Source organism: Eurypyga helias, unplaced genomic scaffold (genome assembly GCF_000690775.1).
Source record: "Eurypyga helias isolate BGI_N326 unplaced genomic scaffold, ASM69077v1 scaffold5909, whole genome shotgun sequence".
NCBI lineage: Eukaryota > Metazoa > Chordata > Aves > Eurypygiformes > Eurypygidae > Eurypyga > Eurypyga helias.
Genome location: NW_010270056.1, coordinates 11,462 through 38,590, shown reverse-complemented (window position 1 = coordinate 38,590; position 27,129 = coordinate 11,462). Strand labels below are relative to the sequence as shown.

The 27,129-nt window shown below is 42.4% G+C and overlaps 1 protein-coding gene across 1 annotated transcript; it reads left to right on the top strand.

Moving 5' to 3' along the window:
- Positions 1-4,794: 4,794 nt before the first annotated feature.
- On the top strand, positions 4,795-26,229 carry CLMN (calmin (calponin-like, transmembrane)). The gene is made up of 13 exons (XM_010158295.1): positions 4,795-4,882; positions 5,296-5,357; positions 8,781-8,876; positions 10,346-10,429; positions 13,151-13,243; positions 14,489-14,679; positions 16,665-16,858; positions 17,859-17,941; positions 19,363-20,676; positions 21,719-21,900; positions 23,182-23,242; positions 24,446-24,507; positions 26,076-26,229. Exons 1-13 carry the CDS (start codon positions 4,795-4,797, stop codon positions 26,227-26,229), a joined length of 2,664 nt encoding a protein of 887 aa, XP_010156597.1.
- Positions 26,230-27,129: the final 900 nt, after the last annotated feature.

The following is a 27,129-nucleotide window of genomic DNA, read 5'->3' as shown; positions in this document are numbered from 1 at the left end:
TTCCTGGCTGAACCCAGCACATAGGCAAAGAAAAGGTAGAACAGCGTGCTAGGATTCATTTGACCCAGCTGCATTGCATACAGTAGCTTCTTGATCTTAGTCAGACATTGCCCTCTTTTTGCTGGTTTGACACCAGAATTCAAGATGGCTACTCAGTGCCGTCAGTCTGGGTCAATGCTAAAATTAAAACCACCTAATTAAAACAAACTAAGAAGTTCTCTTTAGCTAAGGGTATTGCTGGCGGCCTCATTGCGATGTGGAAAAGCAACATGGGCTTTCATGTCTGGAAGCGTGCTTTTCAGTGTTTGAGACATAGTAGAATCATAGAACGGTTTGGGTTGAAAGGGACCTTACAGACCATCCAGTTCCAACCCCCCTGCCATGGGCAGGGACACCTTCCACTAGACCAGGTTGCTCAAAGCCTCATCCAGCCTGGCCTTGAACACTTCCAGGGATGGGGCATCCACAGCTTCTCTGGGCAACCTGTTCCAGTGCCTCACCACACTCTCCGTGAAGAATTTCTTCCTGATATCCAATCTAAACCTCCCCGTTTTCAATTTGTACCCGTTACCCCTTGTCCTGTCGCTACAGGCCCTTGTAAAAAGTCCCCCCCAGCTTCCTTGTAGCCCCTTCAGGTACTGGAAGGCTGCAATAAGGTCTTCCCTAGTAGCATGGACTGGGAACATTCTAGGCAGCAAATGAGCAGTTTCAGGTAAAATCCATTTTCTAAGATGTCAGTCTTGCTTCTTTCATGAAGTTTGCCAGGAAAACAGTATTCAAATTTGATAGTATGTTGACGAATAATCAGCAATACCAAGGCTGAGTCACAGGGCAGGCACACCATGAAGCCCAGCTTAAAATCCAGTCCTCGTTTTATTTAGCGGCCTGGTGTTTGGGTAGTCCAAAAGTAGATTGTTGAATGCATGTTCGTTAGCGACGGATCGATTGCTAGGCTGTATGAGTTGGGGTTTTGGGGTGAGGAAGGTGGAAGGAGGGAAATTAGCATTTCCCAAGACTTAGGGTGTCTGAACCACGTTTCATTTTGGAGTTAGGCTGTAGTATTTGAATACCATACGTTTGCCCACATACTTTTGGTTTTAATAAGAATTGCCATTTTCCCCTGATCTAAGACTTGGGCAGACGCTCGGTGACCTCCAGAGCTATATGGGTTATGAGCTGGTTCTGGGTGGCCGTTGGTTACTGATGAAGTGGATATGGGATGATTCTCCTGGCAGGTTGTCGCCGCTGAAGCCAAGGGCAGTCACAGCATCCTCCTTCACAGTTAGGTGGTCAACATGGCCATTCCTGTCTTGAAAACCTGCTTAATGTTAGTAGCAGGTCTATCTTGTATCTGTAGAGGTTATAACCTGTGGTAGAAATGAGGAAGCTGGCTTTTCTGCATGTTACAAAGGTAGTAATTAACAAGATGTCTTGGAGGTAAGTTGCAAGTGGATCTAAAAGCCAGCTTGGCCTGTTGTGAAGGTTTTACTGTCATCTCATGATGATATCCTGGATGAAATGCTAATAGCTTTGGAAACAAATTTAAGTGACCTTCTGCTTTGCTTTGGCAGTAATATCCGTGCATGCAAATCAGGCAGTTTTCTGAAGCTAGGTAATTACACGCTGACAAGTGTTCCACTCAGATCAGCCCCCACGTCTCAGAGCTCCTTCATGTGCCCAGCCCCGTGGCCGTGAGCCTCAGAGGGCTATTTGCAACTTGTTCTGCAACAGCAGTACACATAGTATTTAAAAGAAAATCAATAGTTGCTATCTCCAGTTTGTTGTTGAACGTGGAGGTTGTTAGGGGTTTGGCTTCTGTAGTTACTGCAACGGCAGTGACCTTTGAGGAGATGTGAAGGAGGAAGAAATGGCATTAGGAGTAAGTGCCTGAGGAATTTCTAGGCGTGTGGGGAAGGACGTGGTGCCACAAAGGGGAAGCAGTCGAATTCTCTTGTCCGTAACAGCTTAACGTTGAATTTGTCCAAGTGGTTTTTGAACTAGCTTAGTTTTACTGTGTGACAAGTTCGTCGTCTTTGCCATAAGATGCGACAAACCAGGATATGTACCTTTGTCGATGTTTATTCGCAAAATGACCAGGGTGCAGCTCTTGTGTCTAAGCCAAGTTCTGCTGTCCTCTAGAACACAGCTGTGGGGCAAAGAACTGCACGTCTTACAGGCTCAGCATCCTACCAGTACACTTCTCTAGGTGCCTTTTTCTCCTCTAAATTACTGCAGCTAATGCCCGTCAGTGCCTTACCTGTGTACTTTGGTGCGACTACTGCGTGTCTGCAACATCTTAGACCCTGCTGTGAAAGTGTGTCGCAGCTGAGTCTGTTGTGAGCGTAGGGAAGACGTAGCTTCTGTGTGGTGGTCAAGATTTCTTTTTGTATTTTTTTCTCTTATGTCAAGGTCTGAGCTGAGCTGAACCAAAATGGCAATTTCTAACTTTTTATTGCCTTCCAGCATTACATCTTTGAATCCAGCCCTCACAGCAGGCGTCCTTCTTTTTTTCCAGCATAGCATTGGTGTGCAGGCCTGCCATATGGTGTGTGTAATTATTATTTTATAATGGTGTTATGGCTCTCTAGCTGCCCAGTAAACCCAGTGCAGTTTTGGTAAACTATATACATCAGCACAGAAACTTTAGACTTGCATGATTTTCTTCACTTTTGTACAATAGTAGGTGCGAAGGAGAAAAAAAGATTCCATTTAATTTATAGAAACTCTATAAGGTTTATAGAGTCTCTACAGTCGTCTCAAATGAAAAGGTTGTGGAGAAGAGGGGTTGTACCGAAACTGGGAGGTCCACAAAGCTGGAGAAGAATAACAGTTAAAGGCACAGATCGGTAAATACCGGTGCTGAACTTTTCCCATTAACTCTACTGGCGTGCATATGGACGGCATTAGGAGTCTGCCTGCCGTAGGGATTTTATAAACACATTTCCTCCCCTCTCCTCTCCCCCACCCAGTCACCATTGCATTAGACCGTTCTGGTGTCATCGTTCTTACTGGTGAGAGTCTGCTGCAGAAACCTTCCCCAAGCAGTGTCAGAAGGCCGTGTATCTATGCAAGTGCTTTCCTGAACTTGCCTGGCTTATTTTTTTTCGGTGTGGGAGCTTCCTGAAGCAGTAATACCAGCTTGGCTTGCCCATCCTTTCAGGCATATGTGCAACTCTAATTTGCATCGGTGGCAGAATTTCTGCAGCAAAATTAGGAGCCAGTGTGTGCTCAGATTTATGGATGATCTGTAAATAAACACAGCTCTCTTCTGCATCTTTATTTACCCTGAAAATGAAGGTTGCTGAAGTGACTGGTGAAAAATAGGACCTGAAACAAAGAAACCAAGCCTGTGATGGAATCAGAAACCATCACTTTTGCTTCTGTGTACCCTTCTGTGCTTTCTCTTTGATTTGGGTCAACAGTGGAAGTCTGTAGAGCCAGCCCATTTGGTAAGGTCCGCTGTCCTCCCCGAAACTGCCCACCCAAGCATTCCTGAGCATTTCAGACAAGCCTACCAAAGCGGCGGCCTGGCTGGCTGCTGCTAGCTCCTGCGCCTGTTCCGCCTTCCCCCTTGAACCAACGCATGCATTTGAACAAAAAGGAGTGTATCTGGGAACAGATCTGGCTTAACATTAACCTCCACCCACCCTCCGAAGTTAATTTTAGCAGGTCGGCTATGGGAGTTACACCCCAGGTGGCACACAGCAGCTCTGCTGCTCAGCCCTGGATGTGTGAGTGCGCGGAAAGCCAGACCTGGGGTCGAGGTGCCGGAGGAAGCGAAGCCCAAGAAAGATGTGACACGTCTCTTGGTTTATTGCACTTTGAGATTTGTAGGTGATAAATGCTGTGGGTTTTTTACAGATATTCTGGAACTCTAATATAATTTACAGTTTCATTTGTAGGGAGCTGTTTCAAATCTGTGCACATTCTTCTAAGATATGTGAAAAGAAAAGCCAACAGCAATAATTAGTTTGGCATTTTCCATGTTTTCTGAAGCACTTAAGCGGTAATGACTTTTTTTTAACCAATCTTACATAAAATCAGGTTTTACAGGAGTAAGAGGACTTAAAAGTCCTGAATGGCCGTCAGTAACACGTAATTCATGCTGAAAGCTCTGTTCTAATACATCAAAATAAGGAAAACAATTATACACATGATTAGAGGCTGCTGACCCTTCAGTTAAAATGATCAAAAAGAACAATATTAAAATTTGATTTACGGAAGCTACTACTTAGCCTATAATTAGTCTGACCAATAAAAACAAACGAGAGTTCTACAGAATGTGATTTCCCAGTAGATACGTTAGCTGTTTTTGTAGGGCTGAAGAAACACAAAATGGTTTTAAAATATATTTGATATGCTCTATGAGTAAATTGAAATACAGCATATAACTAGTTGTAATATTTTTTGTTCATAAATTGCCAGGTTTCCTTAATTCAAGTGAAATTTGAGAACCACTTGAGAACAATTGTCTAAAATGAAATATTACTTTGTCAGTCTGCTTCATTTATATTAAATATATGGTTTGCTTTTTTATATTAGAAGGTAAATGGGAGTTAGTCAGTAATATGATTCCCCTTACACTTTTGCTGTAGTTCACTATGGAAATGGATTCAGGAAATGGCAGATGTGATTAAAAACTCTTCAGCTAGCCCAAGAGCTGTTTTTACAGCACCTAGCATACAGCACTTCTGAACAAGCAGTCCTCATCTTATTGCAATATAAATAAATCAATGCTTCAATGTAGGGACTTGGAATTTTGACTTTAAATGCACTAATTAGGAGATTGGGAGGATGAGATTTGATGAGGCCTTTCCATTCATAAGAATGAGGACAAAATTCTTGTGCTGGCTAATGCCGTCCTGTTTCCTCGTGCATGCAGGTAAGTACATTGGAATCCACGCTAGCCCGATTTGCATGAGGGTGTCAGAAGAATAATCATATAAATTGACTTAGAAGGTTCAAGCTGTCTGCTCAGTGGCTACCATCACTGGAGAGCTGTGCACAACACATAAATGTTCACCTCTCAGAAGCTGCGTTGAAGATTGCAGAGCTAAGGGAGACTTCTTCCCACGTCCTTTAGAGTGCATCGACAAGTGTATATAGCTCATGTCCAGGCAAAGAAGTTGAATAAAACACCATAGCTCAACCTTATCTCCTGCTTTGGAATATGTTTGGTTTATTGATAGGCTTCTCATGAACTCTGACTTTTTTGTGCATCGGTTTTTGAAATTTCCTACAAGCTTTCCATCTTCTGGAAACTTAGGTGCTGTTTTTTCTTTCTGGTATTTCTAGTGGAACGGGAAAATGTACAGAAGAGGACCTTTACGAGGTGGATAAACCTACACTTGGGAAAGGTAAGACAGATAAACAGACTTGATATTGAGATACAAGGACACAACTATAGACAGACTGCAGTTAATTATTTTTAAAGTAGTTAAAATGTGGAAACAAAGCTGACTTCTGGTCATACAGGGAGGTGTGCAGAGAGAATGAGAGGAAGGTGAAAGCAAGTTTCTGGGTAAATGTAAATTGCTTTTCAGGCACAATGAATGCTTGGCTGGCTTTAGTTCATCTCAGGTGCATTTAAATCTTTAATGATACTGACTGTTATGAGGCTAGACTTTTCCCACAGAATATACCCACATAAAATCAAATGTGGTTTAGGCTGCTCTGAGGTGTTGATGACTGTTCTTCGCTGGACTGGAATTTCGAACATCTGAGGTATCACAGCCAAAGACAGATGTTCTTCAGAACCTGGCTTCATCCCAGATCTGCCAATGGGAAATGTTAATTCCTTGTCAGTCATGTTTGGGGGGAAGCGTATGATGGGATCTTTATGTTAGAGATCTAATTTTTGGACATCACTTCATATTTTTAAGATGTAATTGTTTCTTAATCACACCATAATTTGGCTATTAAACCTCATTTACTGTTCTTATTGGTAATAGATAAGTACTAACTCTCCTGGGCATTCTACCATCCAGAGAATGATTTTCCTGCTGTTGCGGATGAAAGGAGAAAAAAAATTTCTTAGTATTACTGAGACAGCAGCAATGCTTAGCGCAGGATCAGGGAATGAGACCAGCTTCCTAACCTAGACCATAAGTCCTAAATTGGACTGGAATTTGGGCTTCACAGTGCTTTTAGTGCCTGGGGCTAAGTTTCACAAAGGACAGATTGGGACTAGGTTTGGGCTACAAGCTGACTCTCCGTCTGGCTCCTGTAGTTCTTGGAAAGTGATCATATTTCAGACACAGTAAAGCAAAGGGGTTTTAGAAGAAAGGCATCACATTATATAGTTGCTTAAGTCCACTACTCTGCAGCGAGTGTTGCTGAAGGAATAAAGGGATCCTCTTAAATCTCAGTGGAAAATCACAACAAGGCTAGTTGGAAATGTTTTGACTAGCAATTGCTCCCAAAGGTCTCTCAGAACGAAGACAGTGTTACGTGATTCCTTCGTGAATCAGGCTCTAGGGGTTTAAACTAACTGCAATTTTGGAAGTTGTCAAAAATGGTTGTCAAATATATGACTGTGGAGAAGGTCTTTGATTTACAGAAGGAATTAGATCATGAAACAGGCTGTAGGGTGCTGTTAATTCTGCTATGCCAACCATATGAGGTCTTAGAAACTTTGTGGGCAGGTGAACTGTTTTCTCTGGAGTGCATACAGATTTTTTTCCTCTCTGATTCAACAAATAAAAATGCTTTTCTGAAGAAAGGACAAAAGTCTGCCGCTATCTGCTGCTATATTAATGTTTTTCCTGGAAGTGGCATAATAAACATACCCTGTAAATAAAGAGAGCGTCGCCAAAGCTCTCTTCTAATTACAGGTGATTCCCTGAGGACACCCACTGAGAAAGGTGGCTTCTGCCACTGTCCTCAAAGAAGCACTTCTTGCAGAGTGGCTTCATTCTTTTAAGGGAATCGGTGAGGTCTTCTTCTTGTACTTTTTCAGGAAATTTACGGTGTGGTGTGTCTCCTTTTGGAGCAGACTGTCTCATTTGGCTCAGCTTTTGCGAGGTGGCTCTCCTGGTCATGGGATAACTGGGAGTAGCCTGAATCTGCTGGGTTCAAGTGGTTTTTGTCTTAAGTAATGAAAGAATAAAAAAGGTTTGGGTTTGAGGCTTTCAGATGGGTCATTTAATGTTGAAATGAATGATATTTTATTACTTTTAGTGTGGAGCATTGTTTAGTACTGTAGGTTAAAGGCTAGTAACAAAAATGTATGGTCTCCGTTTGCCAGAAGCAGTGCTTAATCGAAGAGTCGTGCATTGCCCAGCCAAAGATAAAAAGATTTGGCTCTTTAGGGACACTGAGTGAGTGACACCTGGACAGAGCATAATTGCTGCAGCTGAGACTACGCCTCAGGGCTGCGCTGGCTTGGCTGTGTGCCTCACAGCGCACACCATCAGACACCTCGGTGAAGTGAGGAGATGGTTCTCCTCGGAGGATTTTGCTGAGAAGAGACACAATACAAGAAGTTGCTATTTAAAGTACTTCAAAAATACTGGGAAACACAGTGGCACCACCAGGAATCTTACAGAGGAGACAGGGCATCAGCCTGGCTAGATTGTGAGCTTATTTTGGGCATAAAGTGGGAGTTGCTTCTGCTGGACTTGTCTTAGTCTGAGGGATCAGCACCCAACTCTTGTGTGGTTTCTTCCTAGGCAGAGTATTTAGGGTGAGATTCTGTTATGGGAGATCTAGAATAAGTTCTTGTCTGATCTCAGTTACATGAGTACTATGTCTCAGGTTTAGCTCAGGCATTATTAGGACATCATTAGTGACATGGATGATGGCATTGAGTGCACCCTCAGCAAGTTTGCTGACGACACCAAGCTGTGTGGTGGGGTCGACACGCTGGAGGGAAGGGATGCCATCCAGAGGGACCTGGACAGGCTGGAGAGGTGGGGCACTGCCAACCTCATGGAGTTCAACAAGGCCAAGTGCAAGGTCCTGCACCTGGGTTGGGGCAATCCCAAGCACAAGTACAGGCTGGGTGGAGAGTGGATAGAGAGCAGCTCCGAGGAGAAGGACTTGGGGGTACTGGTGGATGAAAAGCTGAACATGAGCCGGCAGTGTGCGCTGGCAGCCCAGAAAGCCAACCGTAGCCTGGGCTGTATCCAGAGAAGTGTGGCCAGCAGGTCAAGGGAGGTGATTCTGCCCCTCTACTCTGCTCTGGTGAGACCCCACCTGGAGTACTGCATCCAGCTCTGGAGCCCTCAATATCAGAAGGATATTGAGCACTTGGAGCGAGTCCAGAGGAGGCCACGAAGATGCTCAGAGGGCTGGAACACCGCTGCTCCAGCACCTTCCAGCACCTGAAGGGGCCTGCTAGGAAACTGGAAGGGAACTTTTTACAAAGGCTTGTACTGACAGGACAAGGGGTAATAGGCTTAAATTGAAAGTGGGGAGGTTAAGATTAGATATCAGGAAGAAATTCTTCACGGGGAGGGTGGTGAGGCACTGGAACAGGTTGCCCAGAGAAGCTGTGGATGCCCCATCCCTGGAACTGTTCAAGGCCAGGCTGGATGAGGCTTTGAGCAACCTGGTCTAGTGGAAGGGGTCCCTGCCCATGGCAGGGGGGGTGGGACTAGATGGTCTTTAAGGTCCCTTCTAACCAAATGATTCTGTGATTTTATGACTCTTTCTTCCTGAAGGCTAAGATTTATTTCTGGTATCTCTGTCTTGTAAAATTCTTCTCCTTACTCTCTGAACTCATGGTGATGTACCAAGCAGTACTGCTTTAGAAGCTACCTGGTCTCTTATCTTCACAGTGCAAGCCTCCTCTGAAAGTGAAAGACTTGTTTCTTGACATACAAGATGGCAAAATCTTGATGGCACTACTGGAAGTCCTGTCAGGACAAAAGCTGGTAGGTATACAAGTGGGAGAAACCTCCATATGTATGAAGCTCTGTATCACATGCAACAATATATGGATATCCAAGGAATAAGGGTGAATTTTTCCCACGTCTTGGGTATAGTAATAAATATTTCAGCAACTTCATTGTAATTTCCTTATGCTACAGGCGTATGGCCTGAATTGTAACTTAGATTCCAAGGAAATAAGTAACTGTGGTGTAAATGGTGTGTGATCATTGTGAATGTTCCTACCCCTGAGGTTTTTTAAGGCTTTAAAACATTAATGCATTAATCATTAATGCTCTCTTCCATTTGGAGATCGTCCAAGTGTCATTACCAAGAAAAGATATATTTGTTGTATTATTTTTTTAACCCATAAATTCTGCTTCTGTTTTGTCTGAGATCATTAGGACACTCTGTAGGTCTGCTGATGCTTGATTGTGAGTTTAGTTCTGGTATCCTGGCTCGGGTTTCATTGTCTGACTGACATGATCTCAGAAAGAAGGGCAAAGTTTCGCTTATCAGAATCTCTTTCTCTCCTCCTTTTTTTGTAAGAGCTGTGTAAAGCTTCACATACCAGAAATGGAAACACCCAGTGCAAATATAAATGACCGACTGTAGTCAGCTTTAACGTTTTCTTTCTGCATCAACCTTGTCAGCAAGCACTCTCTTCTATGTGGGCATCACACTGGGGTAAGAGGAGAGACCGGTTCCGCAGCCCTCCCAGCACTGCAGATGCACTTGGAATCACCTGGTGATGTTCTGTAGCAGTGGAACCAGCTACACACTGCAGCATGAATGGCCATTACAGTCACACATTCAGAACCGCCTGTTTTTTAATATTCTTGTCCAGAACCAGGCTGGAAAGGAATCAAAGGGGGAAACACATCACGATAAACCCTAGGCTATGCTCTGAGAGGTCAGGGAGAAGGGCAAGGAAGGAGGTAAGGTCAGCTGGCCAGACTGGTGGCACTGGCAGTTAGGTGTTCCTGTGTATAAGTGATAACAACGGTGTGCCAAAGTGGAATTGCAGGGAGACAGGCAGGCAACACATCTGTTTCATTTCTGCCAAAATGAAGGCTTCTACCTCCCACCTGCCTACTCTGAAAACTGTTCACAGTTCCTAATTAGGATCATTTAATTTAATTCAAGGAAAAATAAATCTATTCTTGCAAATTTTCAGGTAAATTTGAGCCTATGACTGAACATCGTTGGGGAGTGATTACATAAATAATCAACGTGGCAGGTCCAAGAGAGTGAGTACATCTGGAGAGCAGGAAAGCTGGTTGCTAACCCTGTTTTGCTACAGCAAAGGCAGATCATGTTGTTGAAGCACTTTACTGATCAACAAAGATGGCAATGATTTTATTTAGGTGGATTTCCTTAGCTTTATTTTGCCTCTGTAGGTTTTTGAAGCTTTGTATGACGTGGTAAACAATCCCACCATTTTTAAAAACAGTGTGGCTCTTATTTTTTCTAGATGCACGAGTACAAATCATCAACCCATCGCATTTTTCGCTTGAACAACATAGCCAAAGCCCTTAAGTTCTTGGAAGACAGTAATGTGAGTATTTCCAAAGGCTGGTCTTAATATCTCCTCTTGATGTATGTTGCAAATGGTGATTGTTGTAACTACTCTATGGCACTGCATGCACAGAGAGGAATGCACTGCTTAAAGGCACTGTGACTTACCTTGGCAGCAAGGCTGAGAAGCCACATAAAAATGCACGAGAACACCTACAGAGTCTAAAACAAGGGTTATTTGTTCATTTTATAATGTAAAAGTTCAACAGGATTAAAGGATCATGAATTCAATATTAAAAGAAAATAGAAAGAAGTGCAAGTAATCTTTATGAACTGGATCTTAGTGGCATTACTTCAGTTGTGCTGACGGCAGATGACTTTCCTTCCTTTCACCAGAAGTACTTCTAGTATTAAAAGTCACGTATTTATCTAGTAAACTGCAGCAGCAGCCGATTGTGAGTTAAAGGCAAGAGAAAATTAAATCTGGGGACGTAACATAAATATGTAATTCCAAGATTCAAAACCTTACAAGGATATAACTGCCCTCATAGTCAGTTTGTCAATACTGCAACATCCCTTCCTGAAGTTTTAAGTGACCATGGAAGAGCAGACCCTGTTGCTTGAACTGATTCAATCCTTTTTATCTTTTTTATTTTCTCCCTTTAAGGCTTTATTCCAGAGCCCTAGGGATGTGGCCCCTGCCTTGAAAACTCTCTACTCTTGAGAAGTGTTGAGAACTAATGCTGTCAAGGGAAGTCCCAGCCATATCCCAACTCATATAGCTGGCACACCCAGATCTTTCAGAAAGAGAAAACTAATACCTGCCGATGTCCCATAGAGGACTGCAGCATTCTTGCTGTACTGAAAGATTTTTTCATCTAGCATCTGAAATAAAGTGTTGTAACTTCCCCTCTATACCATCTGGGAAGAAAATACAATGATCCTATTGATTCCATGGTGCAAGTACTCTACAGGGTTTAGACTCTGTGGGTGAAGAGGGATCTGGTATGTGCACAGGGGCAAAGCCGTGCCTTGCGTGGGATGCCATAACAGCAACTGATGCCACTTTGCTGCTTCCCTGCAATGAGCTTAGCCCTTGCTCCAGAGATCCTGCAGCAGTGTCACTCATGCAGGAGACTCACTGCGACCCCAGCGCAGGAATGAGCATGATTTGATGCGATGGTGGATCTCTTATGACCTGGTAGGTGTGGGAGGTTTAACCTCCTTTACCTTTTTCCCCAGGAGAAAGGTCAAGAAGTTGTCCAGTAACTTCCAGGTGTTCCAGTCTCCTTTTGAGAAGTCCACCAGTAGGGGCTGCTCTGGCCCTAAATGTGCCTGTCTACATGTCCTGCTACAGAACTGCTAAGAAATGTTTCACAAGTTCGCAGATTTCTTCACAGTTTCCCAATTGATGCTTGCTACCCAAATCCAGGCAAGGCCTACTGGCAGATGAGATTTTTTCCTCTCTGTTGGTATCAGCCCATTGCAGAACTGCAGCTGACACATGTCCGGTTGCCAGGACCTTGCTAGGCCACAACCTAGAAACTCAGTGAGCAAGGCCACAGAAGGAGCCTTGGACACAGGCAACCTTTTAATGAGTAGTGCTAAAACACCTAGTTTTCCATGGATTTCTTGTTTCCTTAAGAGTAAGCAGCCAGTATCTTCTACCTGGGTATCTCTACTGGGCTGGGTGATGAACATAAGCAACAGTAAGAGGACAGAGCTGATGCCGAGAGCAGTCTAACGTTAAATTTTGGAGAAACTGCTGTTAAAATGCACTAGATCTTCAAGGTTTTCCTGTGCCAAATACCTTGGAGCTAGCAAGAAATCTGAGCCTTGACATATGACAGCTAGAGGTATCTTCTTGCTAGGATTAAAAACTGTTGGGCAAACCACAGTAGATAAAAAGCTACTTTGCTTTCCTTTTTTCAGTTTAACCAGACCGGTTAGTAAAGGGTGGTGGTGAAAGTGTTGGCGACATGCCTTGGCTGCCAAGAGTTTCGGGGTTAGATATGAAACCGCAGCGGGCGGAACCCATCGGCGTACGATTCTTTGGAACTGGGACATCTGGGTAAAGCGCTGTTAAATGATTCATTGTGTACAGGATTTCTAAGTGATAAATGGGCTGTATGCTGGGCCTTAATTCAGTCTGGGTGCCATGTGCAGTACTGACAACTTCCTTGCTTCCTCCCTCCTCCATGACCTTTGCCAAAACCAAGTCTGTGTTGTCAAAGAGAATAACATCCTGGTGTTACCAGGTGGAAAAAACCTCAGTGTGGGAAAGTCGAGTTTGCTTGGATTAGGCAACTCTATCCCTTGCAAACTGATTTAATCAGAACTCTGTGACAAGCTGTGTAAGGTGAGAGAAGCAAGGAGAAAGGAGATGCCTACTGAAACAGGAGTAAGCTGATCTTACTAGGATTTTAATTTTTGTACAAGAAGTGACTCTAAGAATAGGATCCACTGGAGGGGGCACCATCTTGTTCCAATTTTGTATGGAGGAAATAGATTTGTGGTCCTGAGGACGCAGAACTGGGCTCACTTCTGTTCTGCCGACTATGCTGGGGGCTTGAGATAAGAGGTCAGTGGGTAGGGTGGTTGTGATCAGAGCAAATTATATATAACACAAGATTCCAGTCTTGCTTTTTGGCTGGCCAGGCAGTGGCAGCAGTGTTCTGGACACATACAGTAGTCTCACGGCATTTTTTGTGTTTTCCTTGCTGCTTTGAATTTGCCTCTGAATGGATGATCTCTTCTACAGGTAAAGCTCGTTAGCATTGATGCAGCAGAAATAGCAGATGGAAATTCCTCTCTGGTACTTGGACTAATATGGAATATAATCTTGTTTTTTCAGGTAATAAAACCCGAATACTTTAATCTTAAGTGAACGATCTTCATGGTATCAATGTGTTCCAGCTATATACTGACTTTTAAATTGATTTTTAATCCTAAAGAACATAATAAAGCATACTAAACTTGAGCTTTTTCCTCCTAATATACACTAATTTTATACCTGCAGCTGCTTTCACTTTACTTCATTGGACCTATTTCGGTGTAAATAGTAGACAATTTAAGCCCTCATTTGACTTGGACCAGAATTAGAGCTTCAGATTACTACTTTCCCTTCTCTCCTGTGCCTTCTCAGGGTTCTGCTCCAGATTCCCTGGACCTGAACCAATGTTTTGGGTTTGGTTCCAGGTCACAGTTTATTTTCAATAACCTTTTCTGGGTTTGGTCCAGCGTGGTGGGAAATTCCATGTAGAATCACTGATCTCCAGAGACTTACTCAACATGGCAAAAATTCACGACTGATGTAGAGGGCCAAATGAAAGATCTTAAAGGGCCTGGAACTGATAAAATTGATTTGAGCCTGAAAATTGATTTAGCCCCAGGCTTAGATTAAAACTGCTCCCTAATCTACAAATATTTTGAAAATGTCCTTGCAGACAATACCAAGTTCTGATGAACAGAGAGAGATGGAGGGAGGGTTTCTGCAACTCTCCTAAGGCTGGGGGGCTCTTTCATTCTCTTGGACTCATTTCTAAAATGGCTACAGGTTTAAAAAATAATCTCGAAGTTGCACTGGGATTTCTCTCCCTGGCTGAGCTCCTCCAGCTGAACAGTGGTGCGCAGCACCGGGCAGAGATGGTGCGAGCAGAATCTGTCACCCTGACAGCAGCAGAGGACATGGGGGACTCAGAAGCAGCAGAGTAGATAATTTGGACTGCAATATCTGTGCTGACCAAGGACAGGAGTGCTGCTGCAGGTCACCATTTCTTGACTAAAAATATTTCACTCAGGCAAGTCCTGTGAAGAGGAAGATTTCAGTTACACTAGCTTTTCTTTCAAGTACGTGTTTCTTTACCTTTTGTCCAGTGCAGATGGGGAGTTCAGCCGTAGCCGATACCTTGCCCTGCCTGTTCCTGCAGCTGCCAGCTGGACTGCTGCCGGCTGTCACTCCTGTGCAATACAGGCCTATAATTACCTCTTGAAATTCAGTTGTGACGCTGTTATCCTTAAGTTTGCATGAAAACAAACACCGAGTTCTCTGTGCAGCCAGTGTTAAACACAGCACTGTGTGTTTCGGCTTCTTTTATAGATTAAGGAGCTGACAGGCAACCTCAACAGGAACTCCTCCTCCTCCAGCCTGTCCTCCGGGCCCAGTGGTCCCGAGTCAGACACGTCCCACCCCAGCACTCCCAACGTGGAGAGAAGCGTGTCCATTACGGTGAAGGATCAGCGGAAAGCCATCAGAGCCCTTCTAATCTGGGTTCAGAGGAAAACCAGAAAGTAAGCTAATGAACCCTCATGGAGAACCGCGTTTTGCCCCCTGCACTTTCGCTGCTGAATCTCTTCCCTGCCTCCTGCCCCGTGGGTGTGCACCGTGCGCCGTGGCTTCCGCTCTCTGAGTGTGCAGGCGGACGGTGTCTGCAGGGGGTTGATCACGATGGCCACGTGTCTGCAGCCGCCGTCTGACCTTGAAGCCGTGTGCATTGCTGGCTTCATGATTTGAGCATTAAATGTTAACTTGCGCCGATCTGCTTGGAGCTGCATAAAACAGGATCGTCCCCTCCTTCCCCTACCCCCTGGCCTTTGTGCAGTCTGTTTGATATCTTTGCCAGTTAAAGGGTAGGCATAAACAAGGCGTGAACTGAAAAGGTAAATGTATTGAAGGACTTTAGGAACAGCCTCTTAAATTAAGCAGCAGCCCTGAGGGAACTTCTCTGTGTGCTGCAGAGTGCCTGGAAGGAGAGAGTCCATACTGTGTCCCACCTTCCTCAGAATTAAAGAGGGGAATGGGGTGACTCTTAGGCTGCTTCTCATGAACTTGTAAGATTAGGATCCATTTCCATTGCTCAACCCATCTCTCTCCTCTTTAATAAAGAAGTAGTTCTTTTGCCAAAGCATTTTGTCTAGTAAAGCTTTAACCTGTCAGAGTTACTGTTGGATTAAAAAACTTCAGTGTAAGATGCTAGTGCACGTGTAAATGCTTGGAGTGTATTTTACATACGTTGTTATCTGAAGCAATGACTGCCAGAGGGTTTAAAAGAGAGCAGAGAGTTTTAAGGAGGGCATTTAGATTAGATATCAAGAATAATTTCTTCCCAGAGAGGGTGGTGAGGCACTGGAACAGGTTGCCCAGAGAAGCTGTGGATGTCCCATCCCTGGAAGTGTTCAAGGCCAGGCTTTGAGCAACCTGGTCTAGTGGAAGGGGTCCCTGCCCATGGCAGGGGGGTTGGAACTGGATTGGTCCCTCCCATCCCTAACCATTCTGTGATTCTATGATTCTAAACATTTAAACAAGTTGGATAGCTGAGTTTTTGGCATTTTTGTCTATCGATGGTTTTATATATCCAGATCTGCCTGTGAACACATTGAGATTTTGTGTTGAAGATAAAAATCTACATCTTAAATACTTGGTCCTGTGGGCCACATCATCCCTTGGCTGTCTGCAGTGAAGCTAAGGGTGCTTGTTGTGTAGGTAAACTTGTCCCATTGAGATCCGCAGTTCACTGCTGCCAGTACAGCCCGTAGAGGAAACACAGCTTTAGTCCCCAAATAATGCTGCGAGTGTCATTACCAGCGAGGTGGTACAAGTAAAGTGAGGACCAGAGAAGTAAAGGCCATGGCCTTTCCATGTAGTCAAAGAGTTCAAAGTGAAAACATCTAATAGGAGAAAATTGTTCTTGCAATTACATTATTAAAAATGTAAATCCTGTTATCCAATGACCTGTGCAGAATTTTCCATCCTGGGGCTGTATTTCATTGCAAGTTTGATATTGGGCATCTAACACACTTGTGGTTTATACATATACCAACACCATTTGCATTTGGCAAAGCACAATTTTCTGCTATAGAAGGCCCAGTACACAGGAATGTGAATAATTTGTGCTTATGTTTTTAAATACTTAAGTCTTGGCAGCCTTCCCAAGCTATGGCATTAAAATGCTGGAGAGCAACAGAAGCAGGAATCAGAGAGACGTTTGGTTTTGTGAATGTTAAATGTGGTTGCTGAGTTCTTGAGGGCTTTGTTTTTACTAACTACTTCCTACAAGCAGGTTGATGTCAGCTGTTAGCTACACCACTCCAGTTTGTGAATCCTTGTGTTTTATGGACGAATTATGTGCATTTTAAAATCCAAAAGTATCTGAGATGTGACTAGTGCAACTCTGCAACCTTACTTTGAACTTTCGGGAGTCCTTGAAAATGATGATGCCTTTCCTTTGGGTTTTGTAACACAGCCACCCATGTAAACTGTGTGTAATTCTGTTCAGGTACGGTGTTGCAGTTCAGGACTTTGCCAGCAGTTGGAGGAGTGGCCTCGCTTTCTTAGCTATCATAAAAGCAATAGACTGTACTTTGGTAGACATGAAGCAAGCACTGGAGAAATCGGCTCGAGAAAACCTGGAGGATGCTTTCAGCATAGCACAAAACAAGCTGGGTGTTCCTCGGCTCCTAGAACCAGAAGGTAAAACGCCTACATCAGCTTTGTTGGGTAACATTCAAACTCTAATGAATTCATGAATATTGCATTGTGATACCTACCAAAAACCTCCTAGTGATGAGGCTGTTGCTGTGATCAGTGTGTTGGGCTGATTGATAAGAAAAATCAAAATTAATTGGTCAGTGGCTTGTAGTCGTATGCTTCCGGTCATATCTGTCATTCTTGGGGGCAGAGATCTTACCGTAGTTTTAGCTGTGTGCACGGGTCCTGGTTAGTGTTTAGATGCTAGGTGACATCTGCATGACTAGCGGGCACTAGCCACCACCCTGTTGTGCTGGGAGGTGTCTCAATGCAGTAGCACCATTTCAGAATGCCTACAGGCTGCAGAGACTAGGGCTCACTCCAGGATGAAGTGTGCGAGTCTGCCACACCAGGAAAAGGGGTAGATACCTATTCAAAATGTATGTGCATCTCCCATTTTTTCCTTCACAATGCATACACACACACATATTTATATATGTAAACATAAGCATGTGTGTGTGTGTAAAAATGTATGTATATAAATGGAACTTCTTGCAGTATTTTTTACTGAGTTCTACTGGACAGGTGTTAGGCCTTGATTTTATGATAGAAAACACAGATTGGTTACTTGTGCTTTCCTGGGTCACCTGTTAGAAGACTGGGCCATCCTGTGAAACATCTACCTCTGTGCTGTCACTCAGCAAGATCCCTGTCTAACGACAACAACACAAATGACAGTACGAGGGTAGATGAAAAGGGACGCTGATCGGGGTTCGGTATGTGCTTGGAAATAGGAAAAAAATCATGTCAGTAAGATGTTAAGAACTCTTTCAAGTGCCACCAACAGTGAAAAGGATTCTGCCCTTTCTGATCTGTCAGACAAAGAAGAGCATTTGTAGCTGTTATTTCATCATAAACGCAGGATAAATACCTGACGGTCAGTTCCTCTGCAAGAGCGTTTTAAAGCCACGTGTGCTCAAGTCCCTTGCGTCTGTCTCCATAGATATCATGGTGGAATCACCCGATGAACAGTCAATTGTGACGTACGTGGCACAGTTTCTGGAACACTTCCCAGAGCTGGAAGGGGTAAGTGTTTACTCCTGCGTCATGTCATTGTTTTAATTTGCTGCAGTGTACGTAATAAAGGCAGATCTTGCTGTATTTATCTTCTAGGTTTCTTTCTAAGCAATGTAAAATAATCCACAAACTCAGTTTTAATTTTTCACATTTTTTTTAAGTCAGTTTAATGGGCTTTCACTAGCAGTTGCTAAAATGCTTTAGGTAGACTTGTGCTTTTTAAACATTCACATCCAGTTATAACTTTCAGAGGTTAGAACTGCTTACTACTTTGCTATATTAGTCTCAGAATAAGGCTGAATTTTATCTCTTCACCTATGATGATTCAGTGGACTTAGAAATTCATTTTGACTTCTGTCTTCTCAAGTTTGAGGGCCACAATCAACCTGAATTTAGCAGATGCTGTATCAGATGCAAGATACTAGAGGTTGAATCTTGTCAGTGCAGCAGGCAAAATCTCTCATTGTAAGCATGAAATAAACTACAGCTTCAAAGACCAGGACTTTAGTGCAGGTTTTATCAAACATAAAGAATTGAGGAGTAAGTAGGGACTGACAGTGTCAGGGGTTGACAAAGGTCTTTTGGAGAAACAGAGGATAAATTTATAGAGGAATTAAAGGATAGGAGTCAGAAAACTCCAGGAAAAATGGGAAGTCCCAGGAACTGGAGAAGAAATCTATGTAAGTTGAAAAACTGTTCTGGAGGCTGCTCGTACTTCCAGACAAACCTAGTTCAACACAGTCCTGGTTTGCAAGGGCTTCCAAAGGGACTCGGTGTCCCTTGAGTATCTGAGTAAGTTTTGTGCTAGAGTCCATGAAATGATGGTTCCCACATGAAAGGCATTTTCTCATCTCTTAATTGAAGGTTTCAGTTGGTATGTATTTTGTAGCTTATAAAATTGGTGGGCATTACTAGAGAAACTGGAATTAGAATTATCATAATAATGTTATTATTCTTATTAGATTAGATGAGTAATAATATTTGTTGGTATTAAGACTTGTGGACATTTTAGAGGACAAACAAAAAGCCACTGTGTTGGAATGGAATAATCTAGTATATTGGTATGTTTCACAGTGGATTTAGTGGACTTCTTAGATTTATTTTATTCCCAGGGCTTGGGATTGCATCAAAAAACCAAGTCAGTTGCCTCCACAGGTGCAGCAGGGAGAGATGAATACACTAACAACTGAGGAGTAGGCTTGTCTGCATGCTAATCTTCCCGCACAGGTGGCTTCTTGATGTTGAGCTTTGTTCAACTCACCTGACTTGCCAAATTGGTTTCCCTACTTCCAAAATAAGTGAGTCATTAATTGGCCATTGACGAGGTGATGAGGTGGTGGGCTAGGCAGTTATTCTTTCTGCAGTGTTTGGGAAAAGTAAAAGGTATCTGAGGTATGATTTGTCTTTTAATGGTGTATCATCACTTATAGGAAGACTTTACAGATCCTGACAAGGAGCTTCCAATTGAGTCCACGTATGTCCACATCAAAGACACACCTTCAGAAAAGGAAGGCAAAATCTTGATTTTAAGTGAAAGTGAAGAAAGCATGTATACTGTTAATCACGAAAGGAGTCATCCTGCCCCTCCAAAGGTCCATATTCATGACACCATTGAGAGAATCCCGTCAGAAACTGTTCCTGAAAAATGTAATGGGAAGTGGAGTCAAGCATTAGGTGATTCACAGGAAAGGTCTGAAGAGGAGCCTCAGAGGCCAACCTCTCTGAAAATTACAGGGTCTGTCAGTTTTGAGTCCAGTTCCTCCTGGGAGGTTCTAAGTGATAAATTCATGCCAGGTGAAGGCGGCATATCTGATGATCCACTGAAACAGAACGATGACCCTTCTCCAGCTGCTCTGACAGGTCAGAAAAATTCTGCTGACTCTTTTGAAGACTACTCTGAAGAATTAACTAAAGAAACCTCTACTGAATATGACAATGAAACTAAGAGCCTTTCAGCCAATACTTCTTCTTTGAGTCCATTATCCTGGACTTCGGGCATACTTACAGATGAATCTATAAATAAAGTAGAAGAGAGCAAACCCCAAACTTCAATTCTTTTACCAGAAGTTATCTCAAAACAAGAAGATACACATAAGTATGTTCTTCATCTTCTAAATGAGGAAATTGTGAAACTTCCACAAAACGAAGATGCAAAGCCATCACCTGTCTTTGAGACAGCAGAAACTAACCACTGTTCAATGAATGGTTCTGACCTCAAAAGCCAGGAACTATCTACACAGCATGAAACATCTGATGACTCTCTCTCAGATGTGTCTAAAAATCTAGAGGACCTGGACAGCTGTGATGAAGTTGAGTCTTCAGCTGAAGCGCTACCCAGTTCTTCGAAAGTATCTGTAATACCCCATGACCTCTTTTATTATCCACATTATAATGTTCCAATATCAGCAGTTTTGGACGCTTACCTTGAGCCTTGTATTGCAGGTTATGATACTGGAAATGACAAAGCTTCTTCTGAAACAGGAACAGATGTTTTACATGAGAAGGGCTTACCAGAACAGAGCCACAGGGAAGATGCTCCAGAGCCAGACTTAGGGAATAAGCTAGGTTTGCCTCTATCAGATATGGATACTGAGAGCAGCAAGAAGGAAACAAGAGATACTAACAGTCACATGAATTCTTCCGATGAGAAAGAAGTGCCATTACTAGTAGAAGAATTAGAAACTGAAGAAGATGGCAAAAACGCCACCAACCATCAAGATTCCACTATTCCACAGCGTCCTGAGGTACCTTATTATTTTATTACCAGCATTTCTTTGTGCATATATGGGGCATTAGCATCTGACCTTGGTGGTTTTCATTTGCTTTCGTTTTGCAATGTTTTGGATAAATATGTGAGATGTACTTGGTTTCCTGTCTGGTAACACTGTTTGCCACAGCCCTCTACTGGAATAAATGGAATTGCAGATCCCTGAGAAGATCTGACGTTAAAAGAGAGAATAAACCCTAATACTAATAGTAGTGCAAAACATGGATTCTAATTACATTTTAAAGTAGTGTGAGGCCTCTGTATAATCTCTAGGCATAAAAGATTATCACAGAGGGTATTTTTAATGGTTTGTAATGAGATGAACAGAAAGTAGTATTGCTGATATAGAAAGGATATAGGCAAAGGTAATTTTTGTCTGAATCCAAATAAGTTTGCCTACAAAAACTTAAACCAGTTTGAGTAGGATGAATTATGTGGGTAAAATGAAGGCTTGTGTACTCTGGAGGAGGAGAAAGAGGGGGGATTTTTGGTAATTATTCTACGTGTTGGATTTAGGCAATTTGTTACTGCATCTCTTCTTACAGACGCTGATTCTGAATTCTTACACATTTTTCAGCACAGTAATTTTAGACAGTGTTTTCAGGAATGAGTGTCCACTTAACGTTCCTCTACATGTTGCCTAGACAAGTTGCTTGGCCATGTTTTGGTCCTGACACTCACTAGAGTGATGAAGCCAATTTGCTGTTGGCTTCAAAATCTAATTGGGGGTAAATTAAAAAAAGTCTTAGCTATTACTTCAAAGAGCCATGTCATGTCATGACTTCTTATGTAAAAAGAACTGACAACTAATTGTATGTACACTGAACTGATGGTACGGTACGTTATAGCTCAGTGTATCCAAAATATTTTTCAAGAAATGAGTTGCTTTCTCTTTAGTGAGACTTTCAGTCTCATACTACATGCCATTTAGCATCCGAGTAGGCTGCACCACTAAGATATTTGGAAGGGTGGGGAATCAGTCACGTTGTCTAACGCAAAATATTTCTTAATTTCAACAGGCTGTAATAGAAGATTTAGTGGATTTACCAATAGCCATGGAAAGACCAGAAAAATGGAGTAACAGGGAGGAAGAAGGGAAACATATGATCAAAGCAGAAGACTTGCAGATCTCAGAAGTTGTCACGACTACTCTGTCACGAGACGAACTGGAAGAAATGGCTGATTGTCAGGAATTTACCAGGTATTTCGCTTTAACTTTGTCTTCAATACACCTAACTGGTATGGGTGCCTGGTCTGGTGAAGTATGCCCTTGTAGGCATCTTTTAGGAGCAGTATTCTAGGACTCATTGGCTTCTTCCTGTGCTTATCTTAAACATGTCAAGTGATTTTCTACCAATGGGACTTGATTTGACATTGCTGCTCTCTCATTCCCATCCTCAGCAGGATGGAGGGAGAAAATAAGATGAAAAACTCATGGGTGGAGGTAAAGACAGTTTAATGAATAAAGGCAAAGGCCACGTGTGGAAGCAATCCAAAAGGAGAAAAAATAAATAAAGAAAAATAAGCCAGATGTATTCTAAACTTCCTACCAGCAGGCGACATCCCGTCACTTCCTGGGAAGTAGGGCCTCAGCAGGCATAGTGGTTGCTTCAAAAGACAAATGTCTCAATAACGAGTGTGTGTGTGTATGTGTCCCTGCCAGCTTCCTCCTTCCTCTTAGCTTTTATCACTAAGCACAACATCATATGGTATGGAATATCCCTTTGGTCACTTTGGGTCAGCTGTCCTGGTTATTCCCCTCCCCAACCTCTTGCCCAGCCCCAGCCTACTGGCCTTTGGGGCGGGGGTCGGAGACAGCCTTGGTGCTGTGCGAGCACTGCTCAGCAATAGACAGAACACTGGTGTGTTACCAGCACCACTGCAGCTACAAATACAAAGCCCAGCACTATAGGGGCTGCTATAGGGAAAGTTAACTGCAACCCACCCAGATCCAGGACAGAGACACTCAGCTAATTTTACTCCATTTCTGTTCCATCTTATGTTCTAATTTAGTTCTTAGGTAATGTATTTAAGTGGGACGTGAACTGTAATTTGTTGATGCTTATCACTATAGCACTCTAATGAATTTGAAAGAGTTTGTTTAGAAAAACCCATTGTCTCCTTCAAGCTTTCTGTTCCCTGAAAGGTCTGTCTTTTACTTACATAGATAGCCATAAAACCTGTGGTATACTCTCACTTAACTGTCAGTGATGTCAGAGGTGCAAAAACCCTATTCGACAGCCTTTTTCAGAAAAGATTCCAATTTGAGCATATGGATTTGTTAGCATGGGTCAGATTTTGCCCCAAGCTGTTTTTTATAATGCTGCTGATAAATTCCAGTCCATATTCTAATACATACAACAATGCATATTTGTGGTTTTGCATAGCTTAAAACTAGCATGTGCAATTGCAGTGGCTCTCTTTGAAGTCACACCAAAACTTTGCTTTATGAATCTAAAAACTACTTTTATGTACATTTCAGAAGCAGTGACACTAATTCCAACATTTATCTCCGAAAAAGATCTTCTAATACTTCTGAGGAGGTAAGAATCTGGAAATGTACCTATCTCTGTTTCTCTATTTCTCTTAAACTCCAAAAGCTCACATATTATAAAAGGGTTTACTCTATATATAAAGCTCTGTGATAATACAAAAGTCCTGTGACTTCTAATAATTTTAGTGGCAAAGCCAGGCATAGCTGAAAAGCTTTACTGAACTTTGGTAAATATACAGAACTGAACCTTACTGAACTTTGAACAAACCCACAAAGGACTACCTAGCACTACAATTAAATGTATTGTAACTTTGAGGCTTATTTGTCATAACTATATAGTTGCAACATTTCACAGAATTATAGAGAATCATTTAGGTTGGAAAAGACCCTTAAGATCATTGAGTCCAACTGTTAACCCAGCACTGCCAAGTCCACCAGCGAACCGTGTCCCTAAGCACCACCTCTGCATGACTTTTAAACACCTCCAGGGGTGGTGGCTCAATCGCTTCTTTGAAGCCGTCTTCGTCTGATGCTCTTTGTGTGTTCTCTGTGTGTATGTTGGTGTCCTGGTCACAGCCCTGCAGAAATGCTGCGTGTCTCTTGAAGTGCACTTCTCATGAAAGGTTGGGCTCTTTCCCTCTCCTTCGTAGTAGCGGTGTACCCATCATCTCAATAGCAGCAGCTAACCCTAAAAGAATTCTAGTTGTAATGTGAAACATTGCATCCTTAAAAGGCAGATGGAATTCATATTGGTTTCTTGAGAGCACACTATGCAACTGAGCCCTGGAATTTTATTTTTTAAGTCAGAAAGAAGGGACAGGATCAGCAGTCTGGGCGCACTGAGCAAAGATAGGAATGTGGCTCTTTTCAGCACAAAATAATATTCTGACCATCTTGGAGTTCTAAAGAAATGCCACCAACAATGTTCAGTGACGCTGAGGTTTCACACGGATGCTTTAGTTTTGCAGTGCTGTCACAGCTACTAGAAATATCTATCAATGAGGGGAGCTTTATTCAACTGAATGAAAGCAGTTGAAAGCAGAAAAATCATCTTTTTTCACAACTTTTTTCCCTTTGTGTGCGTGTACCAGACTGCAGTGGTGGATGTGCTGGCAGGGAATAAATTTATAAGCACACTTTCATTTTATTTGAGCAAACATTAGACATACTCTGCATAAAATACACACAATTGCCATCTTCGTGAGATGCTGAATTTTTTTTTTTAATATAATCTATTCCTGTTTTGTCTAAGGAAACCTATGGTGTAAACAAGCAGGAGATGAGAGATGTGGGTGAAAATCCACTAATCGTCAGGTGAGTCATTCTTATTCAGACCAAGCCTTCTGCAAGGAGTCCATAACTCCTAGGTAATTCTAACAAAGTTACAACGGGAAATGAAAATTAACTGTAATGGTAGAGACTGCCTGGATGTCTTGTGTAATGGCTCAGAGTCCATATTTGCCATAGGTGTAAGATAGAACGTCTTCGCTGCTCAGTCTCACCCTTGACTGAAGTGCTTTTTTGTGACTTGGAAGATTCAGGGGCCTGAGCAGGACTGTGAGAACTTTCCCCTCATGGTTAATATTTCAGACCAAGAGCGAGAGGACTTCAAATATGAGGCTCTCTGGCAGTGATGACTCTTTCTAGGTCTGGAAGACTATTAAGACAATGTTCACTGTGGTCAGTGCTAGGAAAAGACGATACTTCAGTGGAGTTCTGGCCTTTGTTAAAGCACCCTTGAGTTTTTATAGTTCACACCTGTGTTTAGTTTAGATTTAGGGTGATGGATCCTGAAAGCAGATTGTGTATCCCTTTGGTATTAGAATCTACATATCTGTAAGAATCAAGGATTGCTTTGATTCTTACAATCCTTGATTGTAAGAATCAAGGATTCCCTCTCAGTAGATACTGAATAGTACCTCCCAGGACATCTAGTTAAAATGATGGTTGCATTTAAATGCACAAAACACACAAAATATTATGGGGATCCAGTGTCCTGGTCTAACTTACACTTCTGTTAAACAATACATGAATAGCTGTCAGAGTTATGCCTGTTTGCAGACTGCTGATACTGAGCAAGCTTTACGTAATACTCTGGTATGTCTCCAGTGTCGCATCTGAGCAAGTAGGATACCCCGGGCCAGGAAAAGGACTCATTATAACAGGCCAAACACCAGTTTTCTTCAAAAGGAGGTTAAAAAAAAGTCTACCAGATTCATATAGTATGATAAAATTCTAAAATGAGCATGCCATCTTGTGCCTTTTTAAATAAGGCCTTTTCTGGTCTTTGTGAGTGCTCAGTGATGCTGGCAGAGTCCATAGGGCTTTGCCCTTATGAACCGCAGCTGGGATTATTGGAAAGTTTGCATTTTTGAGTTGTCCTGCAAAACCCCTAGTGCTAGTTGGTTTCTGGAAGTCTTGGGCTTCTTCTGTTTGTTGGTCAGGTGTCTGACACGAGAAGTTCTGAAAGTTGATGATTTGGGGAAAGTACATCAAGTCAACTACAGTGTATAAGTAAAATTGAGAAAGTGTGGTATGTGTTGCCCAGAGCTATGTTTGCTGTTCTGAATATAAAAGGGCATCTTTTTGACTGATGGAAATCGGCTTACATCAAATGACCGTACTGTAATGGCAAGTATTTAAACTACCTGAAAATCTGCCCAGAGTTTTCAGGGGATTAATTGCTATGTACATTGGCTCCTAAGGGAACACACTGCTGAAGCCCATTATGCACCTCTTAGTCTAGCTTGGACTGCAACTGACCAGATTGAAATGGTTCATTAAACTGCTGTCTTTTAGATCTTTACAGTAAATATTAACAGTGAAGGTTTGTTTTTATTTTTCTTTTTCCTGCCTCTTATCAAATTCTCTCCTGTTTTCAGGAAGAAAAAGGTCTTGGAAGCAAGTGAGACTCCAGCACCAACTCATGAGATTACAATTGTTGAGCAGCCAGAGCTATTCTACTTCATCATTTTCTTCTGGGTGCTGGTCTACTGCCTTTTACTCCTTCCACAGCTTCTCAGCAACAAAGTTTGATCTCTGTGAGGTGTGGAAAAATAAAGCACAGTGGCTGGATTGCTTTGTGTATCTGCATATGACTGTGTTCCTTCAGGTGAAGCACAAACAGAAATGTAGGACCTGGTATGTGCGTTTATTATCAGATTGTCCTCCATTCCTCTACTGTTGTGCTATGAGAGTGTCTGAGCACATTTTATATTATGATAATTGTGTAAATATATGTAAAAGTGACCTGATTTGGTAGATGCGATTTTGTACATTTGTGCCTTGCTTTATAAGATGCTAAATAAAACCAGATAATTATCAGTAGAAATATGGACAATTCAGAGCTCTAGTCTTCAAAAATGATTCTTCTGGCTTCATTTACTTCAGTAGGGCCCAACAGCTGTGGCAGAGGGGTGGTGTCGACTTGCCCATGAATCTGGCCCACCTGCAAGGACAAGGCTAGAAAATGTTTTCCATGGAATTCTTTGAGAGCTGGAACCAGAGCAGAGATGCAGGTGGTGGAACATGCTGATCCCAGGGATTGATTGCAATTCCAATGGCAATCCAGTGGAGCAACAAAATCAGGTTGAGGGTAGTATTTTTTTTTTTTAGGATTGAAATTAATTTTTATCCTGCACCTTTTGCTATGTTTAATTTGCAGGATTAAACTGGCTGTGGAGAGTTGTGAAGAACATACATGCTAGCTGCTTCTTAGGAGTCACTGTAAGGGAAATCTTGGCCCAGAAACTTGTCTAGAGAATTCCTGAAGAAATACACTTTTTGTACATTACTGGTGGTGGCCTTCTTTGAAAAGATGTTCAAGAAGCATAATAATTTTATCAGGAACAGATACCAGGTTGTTTGTGTTTGGTTTTTTTTTTTAGTACCTCACTGCTAGAGGTACTTTAAGTACTCTGAAGATTTCTCTTTTTT

Coding starts and splice junctions, on each gene's coding strand:
- CLMN (XM_010158295.1), top strand. CDS start 4,795: ATGAGATTTGATGAGGCCTTTCCATTCATAAGAATGAGGACAAAATTC. Junction 8,877..10,345: donor TCCTGTCAGGACAAAAGCTG/GTAGGTATACAA, acceptor TATTTTTTCTAG/ATGCACGAGTACAAATCATC. Junction 17,942..19,362: donor ACTTCCCAGAGCTGGAAGGG/GTAAGTGTTTAC, acceptor CATCACTTATAG/GAAGACTTTACAGATCCTGA.